The sequence below is a fragment of the Cavenderia fasciculata genome (genome assembly GCF_000203815.1).
Source record: "Cavenderia fasciculata unplaced genomic scaffold Scf_EJPB12P01AWP9W-5, whole genome shotgun sequence".
Classification (NCBI taxonomy): Eukaryota; Evosea; class Eumycetozoa; order Acytosteliales; family Cavenderiaceae; genus Cavenderia; species Cavenderia fasciculata.
In genome coordinates this window covers 289,169-316,284 of record NW_004457703.1, presented here as the reverse complement: position 1 = coordinate 316,284, position 27,116 = coordinate 289,169, and the positions used below count along the sequence as shown (strand labels likewise).

At 32.5% G+C, this 27,116-nt stretch overlaps 12 protein-coding genes across 12 annotated transcripts; 3 read left to right on the top strand and 9 right to left on the bottom strand.

The window, feature by feature from the left end:
• Positions 1-187: 187 nt before the first annotated feature.
• cnrN (phosphatase tensin type domain-containing protein) lies at positions 188-3,907 on the bottom strand (the record flags this gene model as incomplete). Its single annotated transcript, XM_004356911.1, has 8 exons — positions 188-1,358; positions 1,463-1,696; positions 1,784-2,229; positions 2,311-2,462; positions 2,599-2,743; positions 2,768-2,787; positions 3,551-3,745; positions 3,841-3,907. 8 exons carry the CDS (start codon positions 3,905-3,907, stop codon positions 188-190), a joined length of 2,430 nt encoding a protein of 809 aa, XP_004356965.1.
• Positions 3,908-4,205: 298 nt separating this feature from the next.
• On the bottom strand, positions 4,206-5,959 carry DFA_06738 (G-protein subunit alpha 11; the record flags this gene model as incomplete). The annotated part of the gene is made up of 3 exons (XM_004356910.1): positions 4,206-5,187; positions 5,270-5,586; positions 5,678-5,959. 3 exons carry the CDS (start codon positions 5,957-5,959, stop codon positions 4,206-4,208), a joined length of 1,581 nt encoding a protein of 526 aa, XP_004356964.1.
• Positions 5,960-6,598: 639 nt separating this feature from the next.
• On the bottom strand, positions 6,599-7,937 carry DFA_06737 (uncharacterized protein; the record flags this gene model as incomplete). Its single annotated transcript, XM_004356909.1, has 2 exons — positions 6,599-6,801; positions 7,814-7,937. The coding sequence occupies 2 exons, from the start codon at positions 7,935-7,937 to the stop codon at positions 6,599-6,601; spliced, it is 327 nt and encodes a 108-aa protein (XP_004356963.1).
• Positions 7,938-8,438: 501 nt separating this feature from the next.
• On the bottom strand, positions 8,439-9,089 carry DFA_06736 (uncharacterized protein; the record flags this gene model as incomplete). Its single annotated transcript, XM_004356908.1, has 2 exons — positions 8,439-8,956; positions 9,044-9,089. 2 exons carry the CDS (start codon positions 9,087-9,089, stop codon positions 8,439-8,441), a joined length of 564 nt encoding a protein of 187 aa, XP_004356962.1.
• A 251-nt stretch (positions 9,090-9,340) lies between these two features.
• DFA_06735 (WD40 repeat-containing protein) lies at positions 9,341-12,081 on the top strand (the record flags this gene model as incomplete). The annotated part of the gene is made up of 5 exons (XM_004356907.1): positions 9,341-9,853; positions 9,947-10,095; positions 10,169-11,101; positions 11,179-11,341; positions 11,446-12,081. 5 exons carry the CDS (start codon positions 9,341-9,343, stop codon positions 12,079-12,081), a joined length of 2,394 nt encoding a protein of 797 aa, XP_004356961.1.
• Positions 12,082-12,378: 297 nt separating this feature from the next.
• On the bottom strand, positions 12,379-12,774 carry DFA_06734 (cellulose-binding domain-containing protein; the record flags this gene model as incomplete). The annotated part of the gene is made up of 1 exon (XM_004356906.1): positions 12,379-12,774. The coding sequence occupies one exon, from the start codon at positions 12,772-12,774 to the stop codon at positions 12,379-12,381; it is 396 nt and encodes a 131-aa protein (XP_004356960.1).
• A 296-nt stretch (positions 12,775-13,070) lies between these two features.
• Positions 13,071-15,887, bottom strand: DFA_06733 (uncharacterized protein; the record flags this gene model as incomplete). The annotated part of the gene is made up of 4 exons (XM_004356905.1): positions 13,071-13,089; positions 13,288-14,634; positions 14,713-15,143; positions 15,249-15,887. The coding sequence occupies 4 exons, from the start codon at positions 15,885-15,887 to the stop codon at positions 13,071-13,073; spliced, it is 2,436 nt and encodes an 811-aa protein (XP_004356959.1).
• A 315-nt stretch (positions 15,888-16,202) lies between these two features.
• Positions 16,203-16,598, bottom strand: DFA_06732 (uncharacterized protein; the record flags this gene model as incomplete). Its single annotated transcript, XM_004356904.1, has 1 exon — positions 16,203-16,598. One exon carries the CDS (start codon positions 16,596-16,598, stop codon positions 16,203-16,205), a length of 396 nt encoding a protein of 131 aa, XP_004356958.1.
• A 481-nt stretch (positions 16,599-17,079) lies between these two features.
• On the bottom strand, positions 17,080-19,899 carry DFA_06731 (uncharacterized protein; the record flags this gene model as incomplete). The annotated part of the gene is made up of 6 exons (XM_004356903.1): positions 17,080-17,097; positions 18,165-18,261; positions 18,359-18,711; positions 18,796-19,254; positions 19,326-19,665; positions 19,880-19,899. 6 exons carry the CDS (start codon positions 19,897-19,899, stop codon positions 17,080-17,082), a joined length of 1,287 nt encoding a protein of 428 aa, XP_004356957.1.
• Positions 19,900-20,307: 408 nt separating this feature from the next.
• On the top strand, positions 20,308-21,065 carry DFA_06730 (uncharacterized protein; the record flags this gene model as incomplete). The annotated part of the gene is made up of 2 exons (XM_004356902.1): positions 20,308-20,478; positions 20,547-21,065. 2 exons carry the CDS (start codon positions 20,308-20,310, stop codon positions 21,063-21,065), a joined length of 690 nt encoding a protein of 229 aa, XP_004356956.1.
• A 95-nt stretch (positions 21,066-21,160) lies between these two features.
• Positions 21,161-22,684, top strand: DFA_06729 (uncharacterized protein; the record flags this gene model as incomplete). Its single annotated transcript, XM_004356901.1, has 3 exons — positions 21,161-21,164; positions 21,647-22,381; positions 22,659-22,684. The coding sequence occupies 3 exons, from the start codon at positions 21,161-21,163 to the stop codon at positions 22,682-22,684; spliced, it is 765 nt and encodes a 254-aa protein (XP_004356955.1).
• Positions 22,685-22,935: 251 nt separating this feature from the next.
• Positions 22,936-26,675, bottom strand: DFA_06728 (uncharacterized protein; the record flags this gene model as incomplete). Its single annotated transcript, XM_004356900.1, has 5 exons — positions 22,936-23,816; positions 24,009-24,237; positions 24,315-25,498; positions 25,563-25,965; positions 26,037-26,675. 5 exons carry the CDS (start codon positions 26,673-26,675, stop codon positions 22,936-22,938), a joined length of 3,336 nt encoding a protein of 1,111 aa, XP_004356954.1.
• Positions 26,676-27,116: the final 441 nt, after the last annotated feature.

Genomic DNA, 27,116 nt, shown 5'->3' with positions numbered 1-27,116 from the left:
AATGTTTCGTTTGGTCTGCAGATTAGTTCTAAAGGTTCGATATTTTTAAGGTCAGCGGTTGTCGCAATCAAGATATTTTCATCTTCGTTTTTTGTGACAAAAAACGAAAGTCGAACCTTTCCGTAGTTCATGTTATTATTTTTAAATAAATAAAAGGTTGAAAATGAATTTATTTAACTAATTCAAATTAAATATCTTCTTGTTTTGAAAGTGTAATCGTCAAATTGTTATTATTATTATTATCTATATTAACTATTTCACTATTATTATTATTATTAATTATAATTTCTTGGTCCAGTTTTTCTTTTTCTTGTTCATCTTTTGTTTTTGGGGTTATTGATTGTTGATTTAAAGATTCTTGTTGTGGTTGTGGTTGTGGTTGTAAAATGGAATATTGTCGGTGTCTTGTTGAAATTGAAATTTGACCATCTGCCGAAGCTCTCATGTCAGGTGATGCTGTCATACTGTGATGTTGTTGACGAATGATGGGCGACTTTGGCGATTTCCAAACTGAACCAATTGATGAATGTCTATTGTGTAGATGCGATGGTAGCTTTGGAAGTGGTTGTGGTGTCTTTAAAAGTTGACTACCACTACTATTACTACTATTATTACTATCAAGTGATGTTGTACTTGAAGTTGAACCTGTACTACTATATAAACATTGACTACCAATACTATTACTACTATGATTCATTTGATTATTATTATTATTATTATTATTATTATTATTATTATTATTTCCACAGTGATCAACTGTTGTTGTAGTGGCAGTAGATTTAGGATTAATATCAATTGCTAAAATCATTTGTTTTACTTCATTTACTGCAACCATTCGACTATGTCTATAATTGATTGGTGAGGCTGGTGGTGACGGTGACATTGCATCTTCTTTTGTTGAAATAGAGGTTGAAGAAGATGAGGTGGATGATGAACATATTGTAATATTACTGATATTGGCAGTTGACAAGGTATTAGATGTTGTAGTAGTAGTAGTAGTCGTTTCCTCTGATTCATCATTATCATGATTATCATCATCCAATTTAATTTTTTGGTCCATTATTATTATTATTTCCTCTTTTACTTTTTGGTCTTTTTCAATCTTACTACTCTCACTATTACTATTACTATTTCCCTCACTATCGCTAGATTCATTACTATTACTCTCGCTATTACTATCCAACAATGATTCAACGTCTTTTAATTTCTCTAATTTCTCTTTTTCCAATTCATCCAATTTTAATTGTTGAGTTTGATTATATTTAATTGCCATTATATTCCAAATTTGAATGGAATGGTCTGGTAGTGCCGTACAATTATTGATATTTTGAAATATACATTCTATATAAAAATCTTCACTAAATCTTTTAAATCAAATCAAAAAAAATATTTAATATTAAATAAATATTAATATTAATATTTAGTATATTGGACGTTGTTTGTTGTTATGTTTGTTACATACTTTTTTTGATTCTTTTTAAAATGATCTAAATGTTTTTTATGAAATACAAGTCTACTGTTACAAAGGTTGATAAAAGATACATTGAAAATAAGATGGAATAATTGTTTCTTTAGGGATGTCTGACCTTTACTCTTCTTTCCCTTGAAACAACGTATTAAAATATCTTTTGTCAATCTCTTTCCTATTAATACATTTAATTTATATTGGTTTGTCGATTCATTGATTGCTGTTATTCTGAAGAATGAAATATAAAATAATATATATATATATTATTAGTATCATTTAATTTATCTATTTATACTTATATTTCTAAACACATACTGAATAGTAGCAGGTGAACTAGAGAATGATAGATTAGCTTCTTTTTCATGTTCATAAATTTCCAAAGAGATAGAGTTGGCTTGTTCTTTGGTGAGTGGTCCAAGTTCGATTGATTGTAAATTGAGAGACACTACATCGATCATGTAGTTTCCCGACACTATGTCTTTGAAATAGTTGATGTATCGTTGTTGTGATGGTTGGGTAACACCTTTTTTCAAATTCGATCTTTTCTCTGCAAAGTGTGCCATTGCCTTGTCCATCGTTGGGAATGCACAGCTGTAAAAGAGATAGCAACATATAATCGTACCTGTTCTCCCCTTGCCGCCCTTACAACTGACAACAGCCACATTCTCAGGGTCAGCCTTTAACCAATTATCCATTGAATTGACAATCTCAAATAATAGATTTAAATTTGGAGCGTGATGATCTGGAAATGGGAAGTCAATCTAATAATAATAACATTAGGTATTTGTATTTGTATTTGTATTTAGAGATGTGTGTGTGTGTGTGTGTGCATGTGTACATACAATTTGATTATTAAAACGATCATAATCATATTGACGATCATTCAAATTCCAAATCATAAATTTTCCACTATGTCTCTCTTTTAAAAGTGAACAAACATCTTGTACACTATTTCTCCATGTTGCTTCCAATCCTTTACCTGGGAAACTCATTGCTTTAATAATAATAATAATAATTGATCGATTGATTGATAGAGGGTTGTTATGTTATTAATATCAAAAAGTCATGATATGATATGATTGAATAGCCAAGACCAACTGTCAGTTGTATTATTATTATGTGACACATACCAATGAGATTAGGTAGAATATAAGATAGATCCAAATCATATTCATGATCTTTGAATCTCTTTCTATCAGCTGAAACAATTGCTCTAACTTTTGAAAGTATCATTGAGTTCATTTGATGTTGATGTTGATGATGATTATGATGATACTATTCTACTACTACTATACAAACTTTGATACTATTACAATGAACTATATATATATATATATATATATATATACTATCTATACTATATAAATACTATAATACTATAACTAACTATAATACTATAACTATTATTATTATTGTGTTTTGTTAGGTTGTGTTTAAAGTGTGTCAAAGAACATGGTTTGTCAAACCAACCACAAAAACAACACATATACAACACCACAACACAACTATAGAGGGGTGAGTGGGTGGGTGGGTGGGGAATCAAGATAGATTGTATTGGTACCTATGAGATAAACAACACAATAGATCTGAGTGGAGGTGGGGGGAGTGAATGAATGCAATAAGCAACTTATTAACCCCCTCATAGTACAATTGTGGTGTTTTTCAGACCGACTACCAAACCCCTACTATTTTAAAATTTTTAATATTTGCAGTGATATCTGCAAAGTAAGTAAGCTCAGACACCAACAATCTATTCTCTAGATTGACGATGGTTATCTGTACAACAAGTCTATATCAATAGATATTAATGATTAATAGTTGGTTGTGCGAAGAGGTATCGATCTTCTCAGATACCTAGATATCAAGATTACCAACACTCAAGTCTTCTGGTCGTATGATACATCCGTACGGATCTATCGTACTCCCATCCTCTTCTATCTCTCCTTTCTTTCATTTCCTTTCTGGTGTACACACTACATTGGTATGTATGTATGTATGATTTGTTTTATTTCAATATTATTTGTACAATGTTTGTTTATAATGGCATTTCAGCCATTGGGGCACTTAAAAACAGTCTGATACTAGTACGACCATCAGTTTGTGCAAAGTGGCCAGTTCCAGAAGGTAGGTTATACACTTTGTTACTTCTTTCAACAATTGATGATTGAGATGCAACTCCTTGGCTATTCCAAATATTTGGTCCATCAATCTTGGCATCCACATCGAATATAACAGAATAGGGAGGTGGGTATATCATTGGATTAGGTAACAAGCCAGCTGAGATTTAAAAGATAGATAGATCGATAGTAAAGTTAAAAAGTATTAGTTGATTTGTACAATATTAAAATATCAATCCGTTTTTGATACTTTACCAATTCCTTCAATTGAAGATTCACCAGCATCAGTTTTAATAATCATCTTTGTATGTTTTCTTTCCATTTTATCTATCTAATCTATCTATCTATCTATCTTTGTATTTTGAAAAGTTGATCAGAGCAATGAACTGTTTTGAGACCAACCCGACAAAGACAAATCATATGATTTTATTAATTCATATTTTTCCCCAATCTCAGATCTCATTTCCTTTTTCGTTTTATTTATTTTTCCAAGGACCATGTGATCCCAAATACATTATAATATATCCCCTCCCCTCCTCCTCCTCCTCCTCCCTCCTCCTCTTCCTGGGTATGTATGTGATCTAAAAATACAAATATTAATTATTTAATATTTATTTTAGTTAATTATAATTTGAATTACAAATCAACATCATTCTTTTGACATAATCGATAAAGTCACCGATTTGGTTACTTTCAGTAGCGTTGAACGAGTGAATAAATAGTCTTTTGTTGTTGGAGTAGTGGTCACGTTTACGGAACTGTTGTGAAATAAAGGCTGTTGCATCGACGCTCTCTCCGCTCTTTCCAGTATAGTCTGGAAAGTATTTGGCCAATGGTACCGTCTTTAACTTGTCAACAAACAAATCGCATTTGTTTAGTAGTAGTACCACTGGAGTATTGTAAAACCATCGATTATTAATAGTCTCTTCAAACAAATCAAATGTCTCTTGTAATCTATTGGTTGATTGACGTGGAGATGATGATGATGTTTGTTTTCTTGGTGATGAGTGACGTGAATGTCTTTGTTCTCTTTGTTGTTGACAACTATCTCTTTTTTGTTTGTTGTTGTTAGAGTTGGAATGTTTTAGTTGACCACATTCATCCAAATTTGTATGATTATTATTATTATTATCAATGATTGATATTTCTTCAGAATTTAAATCACTATTACTACTTCTTGAAGATGAAGTACTCTTTGTTTCCAAGTCCCCAAGAATATCCAATTCTTCGATATCGCTATCCATACTACTCTCACTGTACGTATAATTTACACTATTTCTAGGTGATGTCGTTGAAGAACATGATGATGAGGAAGAAGTTGGTAATGGAGAAGATGGTGATGTTGATGTTGAAAGATCATCATATTCATAATCATAATCATTCATTGATACGAAAAACAATATGACACCAACATCTTCAAATTGATGGATCCATTTCTTTCTTTCACATTTCTGACCACCCACATCAACAAATGTATAGACACAATTATTATCTTCAATGGTCGTGTCATACGTTCCACTAGTTTGTGCTTTACAACGTAATATATCTTCAACCGTAGGGATATAATCATCCATTAATATTCTTTTTGAATTTTCAATTAAACTATAAACAAAAAAAAACAATATTAATATTAATATTCAAATATTTCTTTTGATTATTATTTGTTTATGTTTTGTTTACATACTAAACCATATCTTCACGTTTTTGAACAGTAGCATTTGTAAATTCCAATTTAAATTGGTTGTCATTCCAAAGATCCCAAATAGTTTTAAGTAATTCCTTTGATATTTTAATATTGTCGGCACAGAGTCCACTCATTTTCTTCCAGGCATTTCTGGCAATAGTAGAGGTATAGATTTCCTTTTCACGGGTTTGTGTAAATGTGATCATATCTTTTGCAATTTGTGTTAGATTTAATCTCATGTATGGTTTGTAAAGTGACAATTCATCCTTTGTATATCCTCCATTATAAAGTATATTAATTTGTTTAATAAATGTTGACTATTAAAAAAATAAATTAATAAATAAAAGAAAAATAGTTAATATACAAATGAATATTTTTTAATACTTATATTGATATATTTATATTTACCTTTCCACTATTATTTGAACCTAAAGTTAATATTTTAAGTCTTGGTTTTTTCTCTTCATCTGATGTATCTTTGTTTTTTCCACGTATTTGGTTTTCCAAACGATCCAAAGAATTTTGTTTGATTAAAGTTGCATATTTACTAAGACTATTTTTTTGTCCGATTGGACTATTATTACTATTAATATTACTTTTACTATTAATAATAATATTATTATTATTATTACTATTATTATTACAGTTATTACTATTATTGCTGTTGGCAGTACTATGATGAGAACCCATTTTTGTTAAATAAATATATGTGATTATGTTATTTGTTATTTATATAAAATATAAATTTATAAATGTTAATGTGTTTTGGATTTAATAATTTAATTATTATTATTATTTTTATTATTTAAATGATGTTGGAAACAATTTAATGTTGATGTGATTGATTGATGATTGAAATTCAAAAAAAAAAAATTGATAATATCCTTTTTGAAAAAAGATATGTATATATATATATATAAATATATATGTTTGGAATGCTATATTAATTTCAAGTTTGTGTTTGTTGGTTGGTTGTCGTTGATTTTCAAGGTAAGGAATGAATTTTAAAAGGACACTATCTTAATTGATGGTATAACTACTACTACTACTACTAGTACTGTCCCTCTGGTGTTGGTTGTTGTTGTTGTTGTTGACTTGTGATTGCTTTGTTGTTGAACAACAAAACACGCTCGTAAAAAAACAATACAGATATAGATATAGATATAGATGGCTAGGGGGTACTACGAATAAGAAGAAGAAGAGAGAATGGTCAAGCAAGCAAAGCAGTGGGGAAATTAAAAATCGAATGTGTGTGAAAAGTTGGTTGACTGGCTGGTGTAATATTAGTTGTTGAAGTTAGTGATTGATGATGATGAAACAAAAATATAGTTATAAAAGGAAACGTTTACTAGTAGAATAGAATGACTGATTATTGAAAATTATATCATATGATTGATCCAATGTTATACTAGTAATTTTCCAAAGGGTTGGTTGGTAGGAGGTTGGTTGGATAAGGTTGGTTGATCGTTTGTTATTATTATTATTATTTATTGTTGGATGGGTGGAGTTGGCTGGCTGGATTAACAATATTACTATTAATATTATTATTAAGTTAATAACTAATGAATTTTGGATGTTGTGTTGTATATATTTATAAATGTATACATATATGTATATTTATTGTTTAATATTATTACCTTGAATTTATAACTTTATCATCATCAATCATACCAATACCCCCCCAACAACAACAACAGCACTACCTACTACTATCACTTTCACTTTCACTATATTTATATATGAATGTATGTATGTACGACAATTATAAAAATAAATACATTGGTATTGCTGATCACTCGGTAGGAATGATGGATGGATGGTAGATGCAAAGCAAGGATAGAGGGGGTATCAAGTTGAACAACACAACAGTTGTTGTGTCAAAAAGTCATTCACTCCTCCACCTCCACCTTGCTTGTTATTGTTGTTTCAATTGACATACATCTGTAAAAATGATTAGATAATAATATCTCTTCTCTCTATCCTCCTCATAATTGATCATCACAACAGTTGATTGACCAGAGTGTGTGTGTATATGTGTTGAATGTATTTTCGTTGTTCTTGTTATGAAAAACAGCACACTCAAACATATGTGTTGTTGTTGTAGTAGTAGTAGTTGTGTTTGTGTGGTTGATTGATTATGAACATACCAAAAGATATACCACCCACCCATCCATCCATCCACCTACCACATACAGGCAATGGGCGCTAATTATGTCTCATGTGTGTGTGTGTGAGTGAGTGTGTGTGGGTGTGTGTGTATATTGTGTATTCACATCTGTTGGTCAAGATGAGAGTAGGTTGGATGAGGGTTTCAAACGAGCAAAGAGAGAGTGACCACATGTATGTATGTATGTTGTTGAGTAGTGAAGTTGTTGATTTAATACATCATTCAATAACATGTTAACGTGAGTGAGTGAGTGATGATGTAAACTTCAAGCACCAACCAACCGGTATACTAGTAGTGCATCCTTCCATCCAACCAATCCATCCAACTGACCAACCAACCTTGACTTTCATATTGCTTAAACCATCAACTAGTCAAACCTTCTAATCCATCCATCCATCCATCCATCCATCCATCCATCCATCCATCCATCCATCCATCCATCCATCCATCCATCCATCCATCCATCCATCTATTCACATAATACTCTTTTGTGCGATTCATTGTGTATAGAAATAGTTGTGTGTTTGTGTGGTTGGTTGGGTGATGTTCCCAAAGTGAATAGTCATAATTATACATATCAATCACATCTATCTATGTTGTATGAATAGAATAGAGAGATCTATTCTAGTACTACTGATTTTGTTGATTGTATGGTTTACTATTCGAGTGTGGTGAGGAATACCCCAAAATTGAAACTTTATTTTCTTTAAAAAGGTAAAAGTAAAAGTAGTAGGACTGATGATCAATCCAATATTAAAATGAATTCATATTCTATTCATAGACTCACACACATATATATATAAAATTTAAATATGATATCATTCTAAATTTAATAGTAGGTTTATCCATTTATGGATCGATTTAGATAGATGTTATGTGTGTGTTTGTTTGTTTGTTTGTTTGTTTATGTTTTAAATATTATATGTACATTTTAACATTATTATTATTATCCCAGTCCCCTCCTAATTTATTTATTTAATTATTATTATTTGTATCTCTTCTCTATTGATTTTGTTGATTTCCACCACCACCATCATCAGCTGAACCAAAATCAGAATCCTTTTTAAAAGTTGGACCTCTTTGAATTGGTATATTTCTCTTTAGATGGTATTGTTCAAAAGTAAGAAACTTACTTTGATACTTGTCCATATAGGTTTCTCTGTCGTAGGGATCGATCATACAAATATAGGCAGAGGTGGCGTGTTTAGAGAGAAGCATCGATGGGTTGTCGATCAATATCTTGTTGATCTCTAATAGTTTACCCTTGACACATGGGTATATCGAATAGGATGTTCCATCAACACAATGAATCGTACACATTGCAGTCTCTTTGTTCATCTTGACTGCTCCCTTTTTACCAGAGCCACTAAATACATTGTTGAGTGCTGCCTGTGAATATTCAATCTTTAGTATACTCTTTTGTTCCGAGATAATTGGATGTGTAGGTGCTAAACCAACAACAAACACTCCATTTGAATGTTGATTTATATATTGATCTTCATTTTCTTTTCCTTGATTATCTACAAATAGAGAGAGAGATAGATTATTGGTTAATAAATGAATGAATGAATACAACTAACTACATATACATATTATGTGTCTCATACCTATACTAAAGTATTGATCATAATATCTTTCAATGACAGTTCTCATGATTGAAGGTAATATTAATTTCAAAGGACAAGACAAAGGTCACCTACTTTACTTTTGACAATTTCATTGTTGGTTTGTGTCGTTTTTTTTTTCTAATTTTTTTGAATTTATTTTTATTTTTCACAAATCGACGAACGAAAGGTGTTATGTAATTTAATGAACGAATAATAGTAATAATAACGATAGATAGTACACCACCTCACACGCACACTCAAATCATTTATTTATAAAAGAGAAGAGAGAGATAGAGGATGAGTACTAGAAAACCAACAAAGTCAACAACGACAACACCAGCTGCCGTTGCTGCTACTGTTGCTCCAATAGCCAAGAAACCACAATTCGCAAAGAACTCAAAGAATGTTGTATTGGAAGAAGAACCAACTGTAGTTGTAAAGAAACCAACTACTACTACTACAGCACCAACAAAGAATATACTTGGTAAAAGAAGAGAACAAGAAGTAGTTGAAAAGGTTGTTGAAGAGGAATTGTTTGAAGATGATAGTAGCGACGAAATTGAAGAAGGTGACGATGAAGATGATGGATCAATTGACGAACAAGATGATGAAGATGATGAAGATAATCTTACAACTGGTTCAATCTCTACATATGGTGAACAAGACAGTAGTGAAGACGACGATGATGAAAGTGAAGAAGAAAATATTGAAGATTTGGATGACGATGATGGTATCTCTGGTGAAATCCCTTCAAAGTATAGTAATGATCCAAATCAATTCTATGATGAAGATAATTCATCTGAAGATGAGGTATGTACATAAACAAAACAAAACAAATAGAATATTAGAATATTTGAATATATGTATTAATCTTTGTTTTTTTTTAATGTTTTGATTTTTTAGTCATTAGTAAATAGAATTGGTAATGTACCATTACATTGGTATGATGATTATGATCATATTGGTTATGATGTTGATGGTAATAAGATTATGAAGGGTGAACAAAAGGATTCACTCGATAAGTTTATTGATCAATCCGATCCAAACTTTTGGTACGTTCAAAACAAACAATTTAGACAACTTGATTTATTTATTAATTAATGTATATTATATTTATTATATTAGGAGAACTGTTCATGACAAGGTTAATGGTAAACAAGTAATTTTGACAGATGAAGAATTGGCAACTATCAAATCAATCCAGAGACGTCAATTCCCAGCAGGATTTGACCCATACAAAGATTGGTATGATCCCGGACCCAACCCCGACAGCATTCATCCATTGAGTGCTGCACCAACACCCAAGCGTTCGTTCTTGGGCGACATCAACGACGAGAGAAAGATCCGTAAGCTCACCATAGCCATCCGCAAGGGCTGGATCAAGATCCCCGACACGTCCAACGAAGAAAAGACCGACCAAGACGACGAGATTAAGCGTACCAAGGCCTACGATTTATGGGCTCCCAAGACCGAGCAAGAGGTGGAGGAAGACGAATTGCTCCAACGTACCAACCGTCGTATCAGTCGTATCCCTGCTCCCAAGACCAAGTTGCCCGGCAACGTCGAGTCGTTTAATCCACCCGAAGAATACCTACTCACTAGTCGTGAACTCAAGGCATGGCATATGATGAGTCCCGCACGTCGTCCACACAACTTTGTGCCACAAAAGTTCAACACCATGTCTGACATTCCATCGTACAATCGTTCCATCAGAGAAAAGTTTGAGCGTTGTCTCGATCTCTATCTCTGTCCACGTGTCACCAACATCAAAAAGAAGCCAACCGATGTCAGTCACCTCTTGCCAAAGCTCCCCAAGCCACAAGATCTCCGTCCCTTCCCAACCCACGAAGAACACCAATTCAACGGTCACAAGGGTCGTGTACGTTCCATCTCGGTCTCTCCCAACGGTCAATTCTTGGTTTCATGTGCCGAAGATCATACCGTCAAAATCTGGGAAGTCAAGAGTACCAGATGTCTCTTTACCTTGCAATTGGATGATACCGTATCTTGTGTTGCTTGGAATCCAAACAAATCATTAAATATTATTGCTGTTGCTTAGTATGTATAAAGATAAAAGAAGAAAAGATAAATATATTTATTCTCTAACCATTCCTTATTATTATTTTGTTCACTAGTGAAAACAAGGTAGTTATGATTACACCAAAATTATATGGACCAGTTCAAAATGAAGAAACAGAAGCAATGTTCCCCAAGACTCCAATCCCACCTGATCAAAAGGTTAGATGGTATCAATTAAACAAAGATAATGGAATTAGAGTTGAAGTTGAATTTGAATTTGTAATTATCCCCACAAAAAAAGACAAGACAAATTTAAAAAGAAAAAAGAATATTTATTTATTTATTTATTTATTTATTTATTTATTGATTGTTTTTTAATTTAGAAAATTAAACAAATTAGTTGGCATTATAAAGGTGATTATTTCAGTACCATTTCACCAGATGATAAGAGTAAATCTGTTCGTATTCACCAACTTTCAAAGAGAAAATCACAAGCTCCATTCAAGCGCTCCAAGACCCCATACCAAGTATCTAAATTCCATCCATCGAAACCAATATTTTTCATTGCCGATCAAAACATTGTCAAGGTGTACGATCTCTCGAAACAACAATTGATTAAAAAGGTTACCATTGGATCACGTTGGATTTCATCGCTCGACGTTCATCCAAGTGGTGATCACATTTTGGTCGGTGGTTACGATAAAAAGGTATTCTGGTTTGATTTGGATATGGCCAACGTATACAAGGTACTCAAGTACCATAGCAAGGCCGTCCGTCGTGTCGTCTACCATCCAACACTCCCATTGTTCTCATCGTGCTCTGATGATCTTTCCATTCAAATTTTCCACGGTACCGTCTACTCTGACTACCTCCAAAACGCTCTCATTGTACCACTTAAAGTCCTCAAGAAACACACTGCCTCTTCTGACGGTTTGGGTGTCCTCGATATTGTATTCCATCCAACTCAAGCTTGGATTTTTAGTGCTGGTGCAGATTCAACTATTAGATTATTTGTTTAAAAAAAAAGAAAAAAAAAAATCAATATATTCCCCTCCCCCTCAAAAAAAAAATACTTTAGTAATAATAATAATAATAATTATAATTCACAACAACAGAATAACCCCTTACAAAATATATATCTCAAAAAACCCCCCAACAACAAATAAACTAAGAGTAAAAAAATAATATTATTTAAAAAAAAAAAAAAAATTAAATAATAATAATACTTTTTTTTTTGGATTGAAAATGATTCTATTTATTTTATTTATTAATCATTTTGATTTGTTTTGTTGTTCCCGTGCCATTTTTATTTTAATTTAAGCATAGATAACATTCTTGACAAAGAGATTGGCAGGTGATGAACCATGGATGATGTAACCAAAAGTGTAAGAGGCACCAGCATTGATATCTTGGTATGATGGGAGGATGAGGAAATCGATAAATGATGGGCCATCAACAACCTTGACATTCCAGATAGAGTTGTTGTCTCTGAGTCTACATGTGGCATCAGTACCAATGACAATTTGTTTGATGTTCTTGTTACCGTGGTTGCTCAATACAATGTCGTATTGTGAAAAGGTTTGACCACCTCTTGATCCATCTTGCCATGTTCCAATTAATTTGTGTTGAATTGAAACTGGGTAGGATGGATAGCTAGCTGCTACAAATGAAATGCAGAGGAGCATTGAACATAATAGAATAATTGATTTCATTATTTGTTTGTTTGTTGATTAAAGTTTTAATTGTTGAATTATATGATTTGATTTGACTTGATATTTAAAACAAGTTTTATTTCCATTATTTATACTTTTTACAAAACTTTGATAAAATGTCTGTTTTTGGGAATACATAGTTTGTCATTGGTTCATCTTTTGACAACGCTTGTTTCTTGGTCGTCGACGACTACAAACGAACGAACGAACGATTGTTTGAAATAAAGACAATAATTATTACTCGTTTGTTGAGTGTGTGAAAAAAAAATAATATTGAACAGATCTGTTCAATCTATTTATATCTGTCTTGGAGGACTATTTAAATAATAAATTAATAAATTAATAAATAAATATAATTTTGGCAACCGATTTAATACAACAATGGTACTTACATTAATTTAATTTATAAATAGTTCTGAAGGGTCAGTGATGATATGACTCCAAGGGTACCTTGGTTTTTCGTATAGTCGCATTTGTTGGTACAACAGATCAGCGTCTTGGTTGACAAGATACATCCTAAAGAAATCCTCGATGCACTCTATATCATCAGTGTAACAGTCGTTGTGTTGATTTTGACCAAGTTCACTATGCAGTAGGATCTTTGGAAAGTGTGATGCATAACCATCATAGTGACGATCATAATTTGCTTGAACATATGGTTCGAAATTGGATTTGGTCCATGTTGGACCATAGGGAAGTGACGCCTCTTTATGTTTTAATAATAATTTTTCAATTAATTTTGGGTTGTCTCTTGCACTGAACAACAATGCCACACCATTTTGCTCCTTGTGGATGATATATGGTTTAAGAGGTGGGTCAATAGTAGATTGTCCAAATTGTTCAATAATGTATGGGTTGTCTGTAAAGTGAGCAATCGAGAATCCACGACCCAGATACTTTAACAGACGTCGTTGATAGACACCTTCTCCTCTAATATAATGACCATACGGTGATGCAAAATTACATCTATAATTGATTGCTTCAACACCTCTTTGCATTGTCCATACATTTGTTCCATCAAATGCAAAACAGCTGACTTCAATATCTGTACCAAGCAATACCTGTTCAATACTCGTGTAACAACAGTATTCCACTTGAACATGTCTTTGTGGATAATGTTTTGAGAATATGATGGTTGGTCCAGTCACTGAAACACTATATTGTTTGTGGTCTCCAAGGTATTGATAGAATTGTGTAATCCTATCTTTTATCTTTTCATAATCGACACCATAAAATATAATATCAATATCTGATTCTTCAAATCCAACTTCCAAACCAGTCAACGATGATGTAACTATTCCTCCAATAACAATCATATTATTCCAATTCATTCCTTCCTTTTTAAATATATTATTTGTATTCTTATTAAAATTTGAAATAAATGTTTCTTTATCAACTATTGATGATAAAGATGAATAAGATGAAGAAGATGATGTATTATTATTATTATTATTATTATTTTGATTATTATTATTTTGAGATGAATGAATTAAAATTCTATCAATTGGTAATTGTTTTAATTTAAATTGATCAGTTGAATCGAAAACATTAATTAATAAATCATCTTCTGAATAGTTTGGATGAAATGGAGATTGAGGAATTTCATAGAGATATGATAATCTTATAAACCGATCTCTATTAAACATTGATTTAATCCAATAATCCAATGGTAAAAGTTGTTGTATTATTTCATCATCTAGTGGTAGTGATGATTGTTCTTTTTCTTCTTTCCATTTCTTTTTAATATCTTTAAATATTTCAAATGATATTGGTCCACTATCATCTAAGCAATATTTAATAAATTCTTGTAAAATAAAAAATGGTAATTCTACAATAATATTAATTGTTTCTTTTTTTAATCTAAAATAAAATATAAATAAATAGTTAAATTAATAAATATAAATTAAATAATTTACATATTAATATTAATTGACATACATTAAATATTTTTCTTTTAAAACAGAGAAACAGATTTCTTTAAACTTTGGTAATTGATTTTTAATTGGCTGAAATAGTATGAGTGAACCATAATAGTCTGATGATATTGGTGTGAATGGTTGCATGTCAATGTTGGTATAGTCACGGTTTGTATAGAGTTTAAATATTTCCAAAAATGATGAAACTGCTTCATTCCACGATCCAAAAGAGTGTCGTTGAATATTCTCTATATTGGTGGTATAGATTCGTTTAGTCATTTTAATAATACTAGAGTGTGGTTCCAATGTTAAATATAGAATATGTAATGAACCATCTTGATCATATCTACCAAGTTTTGCTTCATGTGTAGGTGTACTATTATTACCACTTCCACTACCACTTTGATCATAATATTGATTATCCCGTAATTCATATTCTGGTGATTGATCAATCTTTAAGATTTCAAAAAAATAAAATAAAAGAGTATTATAAATATTAATATATTATTCTATTCTATTTATATTCTATTCATCTATTCTTTTATAATTTATACTTACACAATCTTTTAATTGAGGTCTAATCAATTGGAATATTTTACCGGTTCTATCTCTTTGCATTAATTGACGAAATGATATGGTTGGTCGTTCAGGTAACAGGTCTAATAATGGATGAGTTGTAAAATGGTGTTTGTGACCCATTGCAGCCAGAGCATAGATATACCGATAATCTCTGATTCTGTAGGTATCAATCGGTGAGCAAACAACATGTGGTGGTAGATACAGACTAATGTTACGTTGAATTTGCTTTTGTTCAAAGTTTGTTGTCGCTGATTTAGCGTTGCATACAATCCCGAGTATTCTTTCGAATCGTTGTTGATTACTTTCGCATTCCGATAGATATCTCTTTTTACTACTACTCTTTTCTTCTTTGGCTTGTTCCTTTCGAATTTCAAATGCTTGTAGACATGCACCTCTGTATCGTTGTCTTGCCTTTTGATATTGTTCTTGTTGTTCTATTGTCATGTCAAATGTGACAACCAAATCAGATGCATAACAAACATTCTGGTAGTCGTCTCTCCAAGGATACTCGATCCTCTCCAAAGGTACACCACCATCTTTATCTAATACTATTCTCTCCTTCTTTGCAATCAATTCATAGTTTCCTTTGAATGTTGACACTGATGATGATGATATCATCGTAACTCTATAACTCTACGTACTAGTCTAGACGAAACTAAACATGTGATGATCTTCTTGTGAAGCCAAAAATACTTAAATGGTCGTCCAAAAAATATTAATATTAATTCGTTCTATTATATTTCCAAAGTTTATTAAATATTGATGCTTAAGAGTATAGGATTTAAATGATTGGTTGGTTGTTTTCGAAATATCAAGAGACAATTGCTCTGTGGGAAAGGTTGGAGAAACTTGGTGAGGTTGTCCTTGTGAATAACGCCAAGAATAGATATTTTATTTATTAATTCATTTTGATTTGTTTTGTGATGCATTTAATTAGGCATAGATGACATTCTTGACAAAGAGATTGGCAGGTGATGAACCATGGATAATGTAACCAAAGGTGTAAGAGGCACCAGCATTGATATCTTGGTATGATGGGAGGATGAGGAAATCGATAAATGATGGACCATCAACAACCTTGACATTCCAGATAGAGTTGTTGTCTCTGAGTCTACATGTGGCATCAGTACCAATGACAATTTGTTTGATGTTCTTGTTACCGTGGTTGCTCAATACAATGTCGTATTGTGAAAAGGTTTGACCACCTCTTGATCCATCTTGCCATGTTCCAATTAATTTGTGTTGAATTGAAACTGGGTAGGATGGATAACTAGCTGCTACAAATGAAATGCAGAGGAGCATTGAACATAATAGAATAATTGATTTCATTATTTGTTTGTTGATTAAAGTTTTAATTGTTGAATTAAATGATTTGATTTGATTTGATATTTAAAACATGTTTAGTTTCCATTATTTATACCCTTTTCCATCCCTTTGATAAAAGTATATTATTATTTGTGAATATTGTTTATCATTGGTTCATCTGCTGACAACAACGTCTTGTTTGCGCGAACGTGTGAAAATAAAAGATTAATATTATTTGTTTGTTTGTTTGTTTGTTTCGCCCTCGTTTGATTGAGCGAGCGTGTCAATAATTCCATCTGTTCAATCTATTTATACTATCTGTCTATGGGATGGATAGGATTTAAATTAATTATAATTATTATCAATCCTATTTCCAATTTTAAAAAAAAAAATCAACAAACTAATTCCATATGCATCAATCATCAAAATAATAAATAATTCATTAATTTTTGAATAAACCATACCAATTATTGTTTCTTTTGAATGTTGATAATCTTTATAATATTTAAATTTGATAGATAATCTATATATTATAAAAAAAGGATAAGGAATGGTCAATCAAAATAATAATAATAATAATATATCTCTTTTTTTTTTTTTGTTTCTAAACCAAGGTAGATAATCCCATGGGACGACACTTGATTGATCTTTTTTGAGTGGCAGCACAATCAATCAATCAATCTAGGAATACTTGATAAACCATGATACATGCTTTAGTTTAATCGATTCACAATGATTGATATCATAGTTTATCAAAGCATACTAAATGACTCGAAATTAAGCCAGACTTTCAAATAAATATATATTGGTTGATCGTGATTACCACTTAGTTGTCTACCAATTTACCTATAATGTTTAAAAAGTATTGTATAATTTAATCAAAATAATAAGAGGGTGATCATGCACTGTAAAGATATCTAAACAAGTAAGGGATCTTGTAACATATCTATTTCGCATATGTGCGATGAATGCTGCATTTCTCTAAAAGGTTGTGCTCAGTGGTCGAGGGAGGCAGGCAGTGCCTAATTCTTTTTCGTTGCTAATGACTGCAGTACAAATTTGTAATTTTTTACAAAAATAATAAAAAATTACACCTTGTCAAAATTTTTTTTATTATTTTTGTAATTTTGACAAGGTGTAATTTTTTATTATTTTTTTTTTTTCAACGAACGATCGGTCATTCAGATCTTTTGTTTTTGGGTGATGGGGTTGATTGTCTTTGGCTTTGAACTTGGAACCTACTTTTTTGTTTTTTAATTCATTAATTTAATTATGATATATAACAATATATATCTTTTCAATCAAATATATTTAAATAATAATAATAAGAATACGAATCAACTTAACTTAAATACAACAGTTTTGATCAATCAAACAAGGAGGAAGATATCATCAAGTGTAACAAAACAGCTGATCGATCACATCATTGGATTGATCATTCATTCATTCATTCATTAATTATACGCTATGTATGTTATTATCGACTGACCCGATCGATGTACATGGTAGACGATCGTATATATATGGTGTTAGAAATAAAAGATCCTCCAAACAAAGTTCAAATGTATTAATTTATTATCTCTAAAAAACAACTACTGTAGGTCGCTTGAGCATCATTAGACAATCATCATTGGAGGCGTTGAGATAGCCATAGCCTCCAGCGGTACCCCATGTCTGGCCCCATGAACTTGAATGAAGAAAAAAAAAAGAGCAAAAGGTATTAATATTAATATTATTCAATTCAATTCATTAATATATGTGTGTGTGAACAAAAGTGAACATACTTTCTAAAGATCCAAAAATCTTTTACTGGATTGTAACCAACAACTACAACTACATGGTTTGTTGTATTGTGAAGACCGGGTACACAATTAATAATTCCATTCTTGTAGTTTTTCCAACCAGCATCCGCGGTGACTAGAGATGCTGTCATTGGACCATTCTTTAGCTCTTGAATGATTGCATCCTTGTTGTTGGGGATGTAGTTCCATGAATTCCACTTGACATGTGGTTTTTCTGGTTCATCATAGCATGTGCCGTTAGCCATTAGATATGGGCGGTCAGCTTCATATTGAATGCCACTTGCGAGTAAACCGCCAAAAACACGCCAAGGACTGCCACCTTCACACGAATACAACTATAAAGATGAGTAAAGTAAACAAAAAAAATTAATTGATTTAAAAAAAAAAAAAACTAACAAACAATTTGTTTTTGTACTTACAAAACAACCAACAGCTTGTTGCTCAGATAGATCCAATGAAACTGGGTCTCCACCATTCTTGATCATATATCTCGATTCGACTACACCAATCGAGGCAAATGCCCAACATGAGCCACAACTTCCTTGTTTACGGACTGGAGGGAACACATTCTTGGTTCTCCAATCAGTTTCATTTGGATGTGGAGCTGGTGTTGGAGTTGGAGTTGGAGTCGGAGTTGTTGTTGGTTTAGGAGTTGTGGTTGGAGTTTGGGTTGGAGTTTGAGTTGGAGTTTGAGTTGGAGTTGTAGTTGGTTTTGGAGTTGTTGTTGGTGTTGGTGATGGAGTGACAACCTTTACTTTGTATGGATCGATACCAGGTAATGCACCAGCAGGGTAATAACTGCATACCAAAACAGTTTTCAATAGACCACACTTTGTTGTTTTAGCACAAGCAAAACTTTTACTAATATTGGACATTGCCTATTCACGAAAACAATTAAAATATATTAATATTTTTATTGCTTATCTTTATCTCGTATCCTTTTACTTACAGCTAAATAAGGAAAACATTGTTTATTTGGAAGACAACCATGATTTACCCAATCATAGGTAGGAGCAAGATCGATAACAGATTTTAAAGTTTTATTCAAACTAAATGAAACAGATGAAGAGGATTTCCATTCACTGTACAATCCAAATAATGCACCTGGGCTATTATCCTTGGCACAACCATCAATATGAGTTTGGATTTGAGTCTCGATGGTTGTATTCCAAGACAATTGTTGGATTGGAGTGTTTGGTACTGGACTGGCTTCTAATCTCCAGCTTTTATGGTGATCCACAATAATATTCTTGTCAGATGCGGTCAATGGAGCGCCTTGAACCAATGAACTACAAATAATTATTATAGATAATATTAAAAATAAATAAATACAATTATACATTCTAATAAATAATATAAATAATATAAATAAATAAATAAATAAATAATGGAAATGGTAATGAGTTGTAGAATGATGGTTTGTTTGTCGTTACGAACATTTTTATTCCTTAAGGGCATGTTCGCATGAATCAGAATATCTATAAAAATCGAAAAACCAGTTACAAAGTGTCTGATATTATCATGACTTTTCGATATCGGCGATCAAGATATTTTTTAGATTAATTAATTAATTAATTGAACCATATTCTGTTTTTAGATTAGACAGCCACTCTTTAGTTGAATAGCGGGTAGTAAAGTCTAGTCCATTGGTTAAATAGGGGAATGGATATAATAATCCCAAAGAGACACCCATTCACAGAGATTTTCATGAAGTATTGATCTTTCTAAAAATCTTTACCTTATTCGTTTTACGATAACCGATCACATCAATGGCCGTGTACATCATTCCTTCTAGAAAGAAAGAAACAAGAATCACAACTATTTATTATTTATTTAATAAGGGCCATACTTTGACAAATAGATCTATATATCTATAATATATTTGTATTATCTATATATTTTATTTATTTATTTATTTATTAATTATAAAAATGTACAAAGTATTTATTTATTTATTAGTTTTATTTTTGGTTTTAGTACAATTGACAAAAGCTCAACAACCAAGTGACGATGAACTCTACTCTGTATTTGAGAATTGGATGGTTGCTTATGAAATTACAATTCCAGCTGACCAATTATCAGATAGATTTAAAATTTTTAAAGTATGTTTTATTTTCTAAACTATTGTAATAGATGAATTGTCTATTCATAATGTCTTATTTTTTGATAGGATAATGTAGTTATAGTTGCAGGATTAAATTCAAATCATACAGAAGAAGTTATAGATATTGAATTGTTGTATCCAGCAGAATCACTTTCAGAATCAAAAAGATCATTGTTGGCAATAGAGGAAGCTGAACCCACCATTTCATATCCATCAATGGATCAACCATCATACTCTTTAAATGAATACAGTCAAATGACTACTGAAGAGTTCTTGGCATCAAACACTGGATTTGATGGATCAGAGTTCATTCCTGTTGCAGCTGCTGCTGGTTTGGCTGCCTCTACTATTGGAGCTATTGCAGCTGGTTCTGTATTTGTAGCTGGTACGACAGTAGCCACAGTCATCGTTGTCAAGAAGCATTTGAACAAGAAAAAGAAGGATGCAGCTGAACAAACCAGTGAAATCGAAATGGAGGAAGCACCAAGAGAAAGAAGAAAGACATTGATTGATATATTTAGGTTCCATCCTAAAAACAGTCATCAATCAATTACTGCTAGAACTCCAGCAACAACCTCTTCTTAATAAAAACAGCAATGTAATTATTATAATTTTCCATTCAGGTTAAAAAATAGCTCTATCTGGTTGCTCAACTAAAGGTAGAGCTATTCATTAATTAAATGAGTTTGATATGATTTTATTTTCTTTGTTTTCCATATCCGATTGATAATGTTTGTGTATTTTTGTTATTGAGGATATCATGTTCATCTTTAATAGTTTTTAATTAATTTTTGTTTGTGGTTGCTTATTCTTTGAAGATTCAACTAGATTTGTTTTGTTGTCGATTTGGTTGTAAACCCAAAGAATAGTCCAAGTTGGAATCAATTCAGTGACAACCAAACCAAAAAATGTAAAGACAATATTGTTTAGTTCTGCTGCAACCAGAATCAATACAAACGCACAATGAAGAATAAAGGCAATTGAACATGAAACAGTGATGGTGAATACCTTTTGTTGTTGTTCAATTCTTTTCTCTTCACAAAGTGCAACCTTTTTGTTCTTCATCATAAAGAAGATGGTCAAGCCAAGATATGCAAATGCTGCACCAATGACCAACGATAAGACGGCTTGAACCACGGCATAGGCAATCGATATAATTCTCTGAGGTGTTGTATTTGGCTCCAATGTAATACGACCTCCGGGACAATGGCAATCTGGTATATCGGTAAAACCTCAGTGGAACAAACCTTCATTCCGTAGCCATCGTCCACAAACCAAAACATTGGATCTAATGCGATTCTCCAAGGCATTGGATCTAGCATACTACACCCAGATATCGGATATTCTTCGAACATCATCACTTTGTCGATTGGATCAAGTCCAGGATCATCTAAAATCGATTGCTTGCTCTTGCAACGATGGCTCGGATTGCTTTACAACGAGCACAATTACAATCGGTCAGAAACAAGTTTGTGCGTTGGTTGACGATGACTATACCTTCTCGTTTGGCAGACTATTATTCTCAGAGACGAGTGTACCACAAGCTTGCACCAACATACTCGTTCAAACAGTCCCAAAAAAATTACTCAAATCCAAAGCTACCGAAACATTGTCATCCAACTTTATTTCATACAAGAAACCAGACGATTTCTCCATCTATAATGCCGCTGGAGCTGTTGTTGGAAAGGTTTTAAGTGATGGTATCAAAGTGCAACCTTTGGGAGTTAAGTCATTCAGCATATGCTTTAAACAAGATAGTATTGAATCACTCGAGAACCAGACAGACGGTTTGGTGGTTGATTTTTCTACTTTGGAAAATGTCACTGAATCATCAACAGTAAGCCAACTTCGAATAATGGAAAAGAACATCACCAGACATACAATTCATTCAAGTGATGGTGGTGTGTATTTATGTGGTACTGTAGATGCACTGGAAGAGATACATTCATCAACAACATGGTTTTTGATAGAAAGAGAACAAGACCACAAAAACAAAAAATTCACGATATTTGACAACTCTTCGACCATCTATTTATATATATTGGCATCTATCTTTTTAATAACTGGTATTTGGGCAATCATTCAAATTACATTTGTCACTATCGAAATATCAAAATCATTGGAACAATTCAGATTGGTTCATCTTTTAATCATATTTATTATTTTATTTATGTTTAGTATGTATAATTTTGACAAAATTATGAATAGTACGATTTTTAAAATCCATTTATTAATTAATACTAATATATTTTTAGCACGGTCAATCTATTTCTATATCATACCAAAGAAATATATTAGTTCAGTGGTAGATTATATTTTAGTAGTGTTGCCAACATTTTTATACTTTACTTGCTTTACGATTATCATTGCAATTTGGTATATTATTGTACAAGGTCAAATCAAACAAGATTATTTAAAGAGATTGAAAATAATGGTTGCATTGATCAATGGTCTTTTATACATGATTTTCGTTGTTATCGTTTTGGTATTCCATTTCACACAAGACAATAGCAGTGTCTATAATTGTGGTGGTCCAAGTAAACATGTTTGTCCATTTACTGTACTGACTGTTGCTACAAGAATTACACATGCTTTCATTCATCTCGTTGAAACGATAGTTTTGTGGGAGATTGTCTCTCGAGGTGTCAATTACACGACATCCCATGTGAGAGAGACATTCTTTTTCATTTTTAGCAATTAACCACCATTTGTAATTTGCACCCAACGAAAGGCACTGCTCCTCGGTATAGATCTTATCGTGCTTGTGGTAACAACCTAATGGGCTGTCTACTTCGTCTGGATAATTGCAAGTTAGAATTCCCGATCCAAACACGGTTGTGTTGTGTTGGCGTACACATCTTGCCCAAAGTCGTCCATGCTCTGTGTCTCCTTCGGAAAATACATCGTCTGAGCACTGTCCTCCGATGGTTTCGCACTCATCTTTGTTTTCCAAAAAATTAGTATATTCTTCTGTACACACGCGGGCAGATGTAAAGCATTCAAGTTGATTCATGCTTGGACAATTGTACCATTTGGCACCATACCCAAAATCCGTGCAATTGAGTTCGGTTGCTCCAATCACAGTGCAATCTCCTTTATCAACTGTACCTGGTATTGATCGGCAACCTCCAGGGGGAAGAGAATCGTCCGATATAATGCATGCATTTGGTCCACCACATGAGTACCCAACCATTTTACAATAGCCATTTGATTGACACTCGGTCTCAGTCAAGTTAAATAGTGGTTCTGTTCTTAATAGACATACACTCTCTGTAGCCAAACAGGTTGATTGATCGGTGATTGATTCGAATACTTGGCACTCTGATCGAATGTCATCTGTACAATAACCACAATAATCCGGGTGTCCTTCATTTTCACAGTTATCTGGCGTGCAGGTAGGGTGTTGGCAAGGGATTGTACAAAATGTTGCTTCTTCACCAGTCCTCCGAGGAGTAGTGTAAAAGTCAAAATAATCCAAATGACCATCAAAGCAAAGGTTGTGATTGGTTTCGCAGCTAACATCCATACATTGTAGCTCCTCGCCTTGAGGGTTAATCTTGCATCCATAAGAATATTCTGCCCTTGGTGATATATAACTATAGGTTTTCCTGTCTTTTGGGCGAATTCCAATCCAATCTACCATTGAAAATCTATCGTACAACTCATCAATAAACTTGGTTTCATTTGGGAAACTTTCTAAATTGTATTGATATTTTAGGAAATAATTTACTTGTAAACTAATATTATTTATGACACACTAAAATAAATAAATTTTGAATTTATGCTATTAATAAAATGATCTATGAATATTTGAATATGATATATTTTTCATACAGATAAATAACTTTTATCCAAAAGATGGATACTTTCAAATGGAACATAACAATACCTATCAAGTAAATGGCATTTTCCATTCAATTGGGTACATTGAGAGTCATTTGAACAAGTGATTTCATTAAAGAATGATTTACATCTACGTAGTGCTGTGTAAATATCCGATTGTAAATCAAATGAACTATCATATGATAGTGAACAATTACCATCTTGTATATTCTTTGTTGCCACATAATAATCGTTTAATACAAGAGTCGTACAACCTGGTGATGAGCATTGACTCGAAACTAAATCTGTTTTGGCTTTACCTTGGTCTGGTATTGTGATGTTGGATAAACGTGGTAAGCAACATTGACCTAACGTTATGGTCGAGTTGCAACAAGGATCGGTGCTGAACATAGGATCGTTGGTTGGGTACGGACAAACAATCGAGTTGGTTGATATTGTTTTGGTCGATATTTCCAAGAGACTGTCGGCTTGTTGAGAACATCCAACCCAAGAATCATCCAAAGTTATAATATCGATATTAAATCGAATCGATGATACTTGGTCAAATCCGGATCTCGAAAAGAGCATTTGTTTGAGTGTTTCAATCTGGGACAGTTTCGATTGCAATCTGCTGTAATTGCATGCCAAGTGGTTGATTGTAAATCTGACCGACAAGTCCAATGGCTGTCCGTTGATATCGACCATTGTACCAGTAAAATCCAATTGACCATTGGCAACGTTTTCAAAGTCTGAATAAACAATGGCCGTTGACATTCGATGTTGAACCGAGATAATAAAAACAGCTTGGTATCGATTGTTTGCTGTTGTTGGATTGTCGTCTTTCTCCAACAAGTCAATGTCTTTGAAATAGTTGAAGCTGTCTTTTGGGTCAGACATGATAGTTGGTGTTGGGTAGATTGGGTTGGCATCCATCCTAGGATAAGTTGGATAGAATAGATTGACCAAGTTCCAATCGATTGAATTCCAAATCGATCCATCTTTCAATCTCATCCTCGAAGATCCCATCATCAGATAGGATCCTCCTTGTTCATGATTATCAACCAATGCTCTTTTGGTGTAATTCTTTTGGAAATGAGAACTAACCACGCAATACATCTCTGCATCCTTGCCCATTTCAAAACTGATATAAAGTATTTTGGGGGCATCTCTGATTGTTATTGTTAAATAATTATCGTCTATAAAAATTAATAAAGCGGTTAAAACATGATTAGACTTGATTCTCTGATATTTGATACATACATTGTAAATAGGAAGCCCAAGTGAAATTATTTCTTGAAGGGAATTGATTATCATGTGAATCACTGACAAAAAATACAATTTCGGATGTGATGGCAGGACATCCAATTGAAAGGGCCATAGGATGGTCAACTGAGAATGTATAATAAAATTGTCGAGGCTTAGGATTTTCAATGTCTATATCTTCAATCAAAGCACCATCATTGGCACATTGGTGACTTGGGCTATTATTAATGTTTGTACAATTTTCGATATTTGGATCTGCAGGAGGAACATCATTCTCGTAGGTAATAAATGAGAATGATGCTGATTTTGAAATTGGTTTAATATTTATGATATATGTACCAATAGCAATATCAGACTTAGACCCATAGATATTAGGACATATTGTAATTTGTTGTAATTTCTAGAGAAATAAATAAAATTATTTAAAAGTTGCTTTTTAAAAAATATTATTTATCCATCTAGTATACATACTTGAGAACCAGTATCACGACTAAAACTAGAGTGAGTATCATTATTGAAATAATAATCTACATTCATTTTAATAGCACCTTTGTCTTGTGAAGCATAGAATTGATATCCTACACAACTAGATGAATTTGCTTTGAGACGAAGTTCTAGCTCCTCTGTTACATTTCCAAAGTAGTAACGTGTGTTTGCTTGGATCGTTGTCCATTTTCTTTCGGGTAAGCAGTATGGATGGGGGTATGATACTCCTTTGTAATGATCAAACACATCACATGAATCACACGATTCATCTAGCTTTTTGGGACATTCGCTCCGGTCCGTGTAATCACATGTACAATCTATTCCGCCCTCTGAAACTAGATTTGGACAGGTATAGTTGGGACAGATGGCACCAACATAATGATAAATGTCTCGGTCAAACTCGATGTCGATGATTGCCATATCGATATCTGAACCCATCACATTTGCCTTCTTTCGTGTGATTGTACTTGACTTTACTTTAAATCCACTGCTATCTTTACGATAACCAACATCATCATCATTAAAAGTTGTTGTTGTTCTTGATGTGCTATCTTTGATGAATATAAATAATAATAATAATAATAATAATAATAATAGATACAATCGTTTAAATGATAGATACATATTATTGCTTATTTGTTACTTGTTAATCTTTTTAAATGATAATAACATCTTGGAGTTGTTTGTGATAGAGTATGAACAACTTATCACAATAAATGCCTACGTAGGCATAATAACAACACTACATTTATCCAAGAGCTACTTTTGTTGAGGGAATCCCAATTGGTTGGGTTTTAAAAAAAAAAGAATTTTTAAGGGTTGGGGAAGTTCGTGTTGGTAAATAGTTCACCCATTACTTATATATAGGATTGTACACTTGTTTGGTTAGACAATCAAAAGGTTGGGTTTTGGTCAAACCCAATGTAAAAAAAACCTGATTGGTTGTTGGGTATGCATTGGGGTGATCAAGATCTATTAATAGTAGCACCGACGTCAGCCTTGTGAGTGGAAGGTAAGGTAAATCGACGTTAATTTGTTCACAAAGAGATAATCCCCAACCTTTAA